General features: G+C 33.3%; 1 protein-coding gene across 1 annotated transcript; it reads left to right on the forward strand.

The window, feature by feature from the left end:
* Positions 1-2,001: 2,001 nt before the first annotated feature.
* Positions 2,002-4,819, forward strand: LOC118734318 (uncharacterized protein DDB_G0289917-like). The gene is made up of 2 exons (XM_036464041.1): positions 2,002-3,732; positions 3,791-4,819. Exon 1 carries the CDS (start codon positions 2,597-2,599, stop codon positions 3,503-3,505), a length of 909 nt encoding a protein of 302 aa, XP_036319934.1. The 5' UTR covers positions 2,002-2,596; the 3' UTR covers positions 3,506-3,732; positions 3,791-4,819.
* Positions 4,820-7,799: the final 2,980 nt, after the last annotated feature.

Genomic DNA, 7,799 nt, shown 5'->3' on the forward strand with positions numbered 1-7,799 from the left:
CAGTCGAGTTTAATTTTAATAGATTTTTGCCGGAGGTTTGCTGACTACCAGCGTTGGCCGACGACAGAGTCGGCGGAGCACCAGGGCTCCGCGGGATACACTGCAGCAGAGCTGCAGCGCTTAAATTGTGTTGGAGTCAACATCATAAGCCACAGGCCGGGCGTTGGCCGGCAATAGAAACGGCGGAGCGCTAGGGCTCCTCGGTTCGCAGTGTGAGTGCGTGGAATGCGGCAACACAGGTACGCCCGTGTAAAAATCATGATGTGGAAAATTCCACATCACATGGCGACCGTGGCCCAGCCTGGCGCAATGGCGGCCCGCGGGCATAAAAAAAAGGGCATGAATTTAAATTGATTTCTACAAAAAACAGTATCGGTGGTGGTTACAGCTACTAAAGCACAAATTATTGCAAAAAAAAACATTCAAAAAAAAAACAAAAAAAAACTGTAGAAATTTCACAAAAAACGTATACATACATATGTATGAAAAAAATACAAATGAAAATGAACTTATAAAAAAAAAAATAAATAAAAATAAAAATTAAAAAATAATGCGGTGGCGGTTATAAACAATTAATTAAAAATTATTGCAAAAAAAACTAAAAAAAGTACAAAAAAAATATAAAAACATTTCAAAAATCAAAAAAAGCGGTGGTACCAAATTTTCAAATAAACCAAGAAAAAAACAAATTTAAAAAAAAAAAGAAAACGAAACTTTTGCACAAAAAGGTAATGGCTGGCAGTGAAGGCGGAAAACAAAAAAAAAAAAAAAATTAAAAAAAAAATAAAAAAAAAAAAAAAAGCGGTGGTACCAAATTAAAAAAAAAAAAACATTTTGAAATCTACAACAAAAAGAAAAATAGCGTTGGTTTGTGGTGAAACTTTCTAAAAATCGAACAAATGCATGAAATTGCGGAAATGAGTACAATACTAAACAACCGCAATAAAGCTAAAATTTGTTGAAGGTGCTGTACCAAAGTTACGACAAGCCGCAACTGCACCGTAATAACCAGTATATGTACATACATATGTACATATAACTGTACATAAAACCACGCCACTTTGACACTGAACAATAGCTCCCGTTACCTAACGGCGTACAAAACCACGCCACTTGCAAAGCCACTTAACTGTAACTCAGTTACAGCGGCATATAACACCACGCCACCTGACGCCAAATACAAATCCATGTATCGCTAAGCCAAGGCGCGATATCAGCGTAGCGACAACAACATCTGAGGTTCTACAGAGGGGACAACAACAACATCGTCAGCAACGGCAGCGAGTAGCAGTTTGCAGCTTTGGGGTATGAGGTACTATTCATATGTGAAACACCACCATAATTTTTTTTTAAAATTCAAACATTCTACATCACATGGCAATAAATTTAAAAACTTTACATTATATTCCTTTAAAACTTTGCTAAACATTTTACTAAAATATTTTCTGAAACTTTAGATTGTATTCTCAAACAAAATTTTAAAGACCTACTGTACTTTTCTTGTATTACATACATACATTCATATTACTTGCATTTATATTACATACATAAATTTTAAAGACCTACTGTACTTTTCTTGTACTACATATATACATTACTTGCATTTATATTATATACATAAATTTCTAAGATTATATTCAACACTTTAAAAGTTTACTGATTGAATAATACACACATTTACATATGTATATGTTACTGTTTTTTCTTATGGAATTTCAGCTTCAGTGGTACAGTGATGTACAAATATTAATATTTTTTTAAACGTAACTTCAACAATTTAAAGTTTTCACTAAAATTTTTCTTCAATTCTTTGCAACATTAGGCAAGAGTCAGATTTTTTTTTCCAAATATTCGATAAAAATTTCATACGAATTTTCGCCTGTGCATTGCCGTGCTTTTATACTACAACTTTTAAAATTTCGTTTGAAATATGGTAAAATATTTCAACGATTATAATTATCAATAAACGTTTTCCTCAGTTTTCTATGCCGTGGTAGCCAAACTTCGAATATTACAACTTTATTCAAATAACTTTTTTTTTTTTTCAATAATACAATAGTTCGATAGTTTTTATAGATCTTTTGCTTTGCGTGTGTGCCAGATGTCAGATGTCGAACTTGTATTCAAAGATTTACAAACAAAATTTTCAAAAGTTACCAAGCGTGTTCTTCAAAGCCGTCCCCTTTCAACAAATCGGGAAAAAGTTGACGAATATATGAAATCTCTAATCGAAACTTACAACGATATTTTAATTCAAGTAAAAAATTCGGAACAACAAGGAAACAAGCCAGCTTCTATAATTAAAAGTTTACCGCGGTGCAGAGAAAAACTACTTCAGTATTTTCAAAAAATTGGGTGTAAAGTTTTAGTACCCGAAGATTTTTCAGCTTTTATAAAAGAAGATATTTTAAATCCTGAAGTAGATTCCGACGACGACTTTGCTGACGCTTGTTCAGCTGGCACACCAGAAGTTTCCACCGTTAAAAAAAGTTGTTCTTTGCCTTCATTTTAAAATTTTTTACAAATTGAAGAAACGCCTTGCGTAACGATTAGTTCACCGAATATAAATTTTACTGAATATACAAACGAAATAAAGATGGCAACACCTGAGCAAAAGAAATCATTTATTGGCCTATGTGCGTCTATAATCCGAGAAAACTATAGTGGTGACCCCCTATCGCTCGACTCATTCATTGACAAAATAAACTTAATTGAAGAATTATCGGATGAAAGCTTAACTACAACATTTATAGCATTTTTAAAGTCTAAACTCGAAGGCAAAGCGCGTGAGGTTTTACCCAGTCAAATAATTTCAGTGGATCAAATAAAGGTTGCGCTACGCAGCAGAATCAAACCAGATAATTCCAAAGTTGTCTCTGGCAAAATCGTGTCATTACATATTACTAATAACAACTATGCCGATTTTGCGAAGCGAGTAGAGGAATTATCTGACGCATTAGAGCGATCTTTAATTATTGAGGGTATGACTCAAGCAAAAGCCCATGAGTTAGCGGTAGAGCAGACAGTAAATGTTTGCAGGCTGAATAGTCGTTCAGAACTAGTAAAATCTATTTTAGCATCAACCACTTTTACGGATTCGAAAGATGTAGTCGCAAAAATGATTGTAGAACACAATAATGAAGTCAAAGAGCGGCAGGTGTTATCTTTTAGGTCACGGGCAAATAGACCAAATAGTTTTCGAGGAGGTTTTAGAGGGCATAACAACTATGGCTATCACAACAATAGTTTCAGATTTAATAACGGCAATACAAATAGGCACAATAATGGCAATAACACAAGGCACAATAACAATCAAAATAATTACAATAGAAGTAACAATTTTAACAATAGACAAAATAATTACAGAAATAGCACAAGCAATCGTTCGGCAAGCAACAGAAACAACTCTTCTCGTTCAAATTCTAGAAACACTTCTAATGTTCGATTTTTAAACGCCGATGCCCCTCAGGAGCGAACACAGGGGGAGCAGGAGCTAAGCAATTAAACGTAGTTACCCCTGAAAAATCAATTTACTGCTTGAATCTTAATTATTCAGATTTTATTGAATTAAATTGTACCGATTCTTACAAATTATGTTCGTTTCTCGTAGATTCACAGGCAGACATCTTTTTAATCAAGATTTCCAGTTTAGCAAGAAATTCAGCAATTAACAGTAGCAATACCATAAACATCACTGGTGTAACAACTGAAACGGTTACAACATTGGGAACTGTAAGTACAAACTTGGTTGTATCAGGTTTTTTTATTCCGCATACTCTTCACGTTGTAGATGACAGTTTTAATATACCTTCTGACGGCATACTAGACAAGGACTTTTTAAAGACGAACAGATGTATTATTAACTACGCAAATGACAGTATAACTATCGGCATCGGGACAGAAAGCACTAAAATAGCAATTTTACACGGTTCAAATACCGACACTTTAGTCATTCCTCCAAGATGTGAAGTTTTTCGTTTATTTAAATTGACTAATTCCAAAAACCCTGTTTTCGTAGACTCTCACGAGCTTTGCTCTGGTGTTTTTACATCAAAATGTGTCGTTGACACAACAAATCCAATTTTAAAAGTAATAAATACTACGGACGAGGTAAAATACGTTCGTAATTATTACATCAAAGCTGAGGATATAAGTAACTATAATGTCTACAAAATAAACGAAACTTCCCAAGAGACAAAACGTTTAGAGGAACTAAAGTCAATTTTACAAAAACAAATGCCAAAATACGCTAAAAACAAATTGCTTGAATTATGTTTACAATACGCCGATGTATTCGCCTTAAAAACAGACCGTATGACACTCAACAACTTTTACGAACAGAAACTTCGACTGAATGACAAGACTCCCTTTTATATCAAAAACTATCGATTGCCGTACTCAAAACGCGAAGAAATAAATAGACAAGTCGATACCTTACTGCGAAATGACTTAATCGAACCAAGCTCCTCTAATTATAACAGTCCATTAATTTTAGTACCAAAAAAAGATCCATCCGGCCAAAAATCGTACCGCATGTGCGTTGACTTTAGGGCGGTTAATAAAAAGCTTATCGCTGACAAATTTCCACTAGCACGTGTGGACGACATATTAGACAACCTTGGTCGAGCAAAATACTTTTCGACTTTAGATCTGTTTTCTGGTTTCCATCAAATTCCATTGCATAAAAACTCGCGAGATATAACATCTTTCAGCACTGACAAGGGAGCTTTTCGCTGGAAAGTTTTACCATTCGGTTTAAATGTAGCACCGAATTCTTTTTCTCGAATGATGTCAATAGCCTTTTCAGGCATTTCTCCAAATCAAGATTTTTTATACGTTGATGACGTCATAGTTATAGGTTGCAGTGAGACTCATCATCTAAAAAAACCTGGCTAAAGTGTTCGAAACATGTAGAAAATTTAATCTCAAGCTAAACCCAACCAAAGGCAATTTTCTTCGTTCTGAGGTAACATTTTTAGGGCACAAGTGCTCAGAAAAGGGACTGCTGCCAGACGATTCAAAAATTAACGCAATAAAAAAGTATACAAAACCTTCAGATAAAGACGCTGTTCGTCGATTCGTTGCGTTTGCAAATTATTATAGACGCTTCATACCTAACTTTGCGTCGCTGGCAGCACCTTTAAATAGACTGAGTCGAAAAAATTTCGAATTCTTATGGGACAACGCTTGTGAAACACGATTGAGAGAATACAAAGGTTGCGCCGATCTCGGACCGCTATTCCTCTCTTAACGAATTTGACAGAATCGTTGTTTGCATGACGTCACACTTGTGCAACTTGTTTACGTTTTCCTTGCAACATTTTTTCTTCTTCTTCCATTCTTGCTCACGTTTTGGCATTTCTCTCTCGCAATTGCACCAGTGTGATGTCACACAAAAGTTATTCTCAAAAATCCTCTCTGATCGGCGCAATCTTGTATTCTATCATTCTTGCTTGTGAAACTGCATTTCAACACTTAAAATCAGCCCTAATGTCTCCTAAACTTTTGCAATATCCTGATTTTACTAAAGAATTTTTAATAACTGTGGATGCTTCTAAAAACGGGTGCGGTGCTATATTAAGCCAAAATCATAATGGCAACGACTTACCAATATGTTTCGCTTCTAAATCTTTTAACAAAGCAGAACAAAATAAACCAATCATAGAACTTGAACTTTTAGCTATATATTTCGCGATTAAGCAGTTTCGACCCTATGTTTACGGCACTCACTTTAAGGTGAAGTCTGACCATCGACCCTTAGTTTATCTTTTTAACATGAAGGACCCATCTTCAAAACTTGCTAGAATACGCCTAGAACTGTCAGAATACGACTTCACTATTGAGTACATAAAAGGCAAAGCAAACGTTGGAGCAGACGCACTTTCACGCATTACCATTAATGAACTAAAAGACTCTACAAAACATGTTTTAGCTATGAAAACGCGATCAATGACAAAAACAATAGATTTACAAAACGAAAACAACTACACGGACAACCCTACAGTACAAGTTTACAATAAATTTCCATATAATTTTTCTAAAAATATACCGCGAATAGTAACGCATTTTCGCTACGATAAAGATAACAAAATTTCAAATATTCAAATATGTGCACATTTAAAACACAAAAAACAAGTATTACTTAATTTTGCGAATGTTAACGAAACAACTTGTTTAGGCGAGTTACTTTTGAGGCTTGATGCTGAAGCCGGCAATCGCAATATTAAGCAAGTAGAATGGCCAAAAGATGATATATTTTTCAATAATTTCTCTATTTCAAATTTAAAAACCAGCGGTAACAATATTTTAAAATTTTTACAAATTATCTTAACAGAACCGGTAGAAACAGTAACTGACGACGATAAAAAGTTAAAATTAATGACCATTTACCATAATGACCCTATAACAGGCGGACACTGCGGAATTAAAAAACTTTATGCAAAATTACGTACAAAATATCACTGGAAAAATATGACCCGTGATGTATCCAAGTTTGTTAAAAATTGTCCAAAATGTTTATTAAACAAGGTTAAACCTAAAAACAAGGAAAATCTTGTTTTAACGCCAAGACCTTGCAAACCATTTGATATTATTGTAATCGACACATTAGGACCCCTACCAGAGTCAAATAATGGTAATAGGTTCGCAATTACCATTATATGCGATTTAACAAAGTATTTAGTAACAGTAGCTGTTCCAGATAAAAGCGCTAAAACGATTGCATCTGCCATTTTCGAAAGTTTTGTCTTAACTTACGGTGTAATGAATTCCATTAAATCCGACTTAGGCACCGAATTTAAAAATGAAATTTTCACTGAATTAACCAAACTTTTAAAGGCTAAACATGATTTTTCAACCGCACACCATCATGAAACTGTGGGTACTATCGAACGTAACCACCGAGTTTTTAATGAATATTTACGAGCATATTTAAATGAAACATTTTCCGATTGGGATGTTTATTTAAAATATTTTAAATTTTTACACAACACAACAACTAATACAGTTTTCGATAATAAATTTTCGCCTTTTGAATTAATATTTGGGAAAAAGGCAACAGTGCCTCAAGATTTGAAAAAAGATAAAATTGACCCGATTTATAATGTAGAAAATTACGCGAAAGAAGTTAAATATCGCATGCAAAAGTCGCACAAAATCGTTAAAGAATTAATTAATAAACACAAAATTCGGAACAAACTAATATATGATAAAACGGCGCGTCCGTTATCAATTAGCGTTAATGACAGGGTTCTTGTTCAAAAAGAACCACGCAATAAGCATGAAAACATATACCAAGGGCCATACGTTATAACAAAAATTGACGGTGTAAACGTCACAATTTTTGATGAAGCGAAAAACAAAGAAAAAACAGTACACAAAAATAGAATTCATAAAATAAAATAAAATAAAATTTTCTTCTATATGTATATACGTATGTATAATTACTTTCACTTTATTACCTTATAAACAAAAACAAAAATGTACAAAACAAAAAAATAATAATCTGAAATGTACAAATTTTCAATATGAAATCTAGCTCAAAAGAAAAAACAAACAAACAAAACTAACTATTATAAGTGTTTACAATATATTTTTCCATAAAATTATAATATAAGATTTTTTTCCAAAATACTAAATGAATTTATTAAACCGAAAGCATTTTTCATACATTGTTAAAAATATAACTCAGAAAATCTAAATACAAATATTAAAACAAAAAAAATTTAAATTCCATTTTTCTTAAGCAATTAATATGTATTTATGTAAAATTCAATCAAATAGCCTCATAAGTTATTTAC

Source organism: Rhagoletis pomonella, unplaced genomic scaffold (genome assembly GCF_013731165.1).
Source record: "Rhagoletis pomonella isolate Grant_MI unplaced genomic scaffold, Rhpom_1.0 Rhpom_scaffold_00002, whole genome shotgun sequence".
NCBI classification, from domain to species: domain Eukaryota; kingdom Metazoa; phylum Arthropoda; class Insecta; order Diptera; family Tephritidae; genus Rhagoletis; species Rhagoletis pomonella.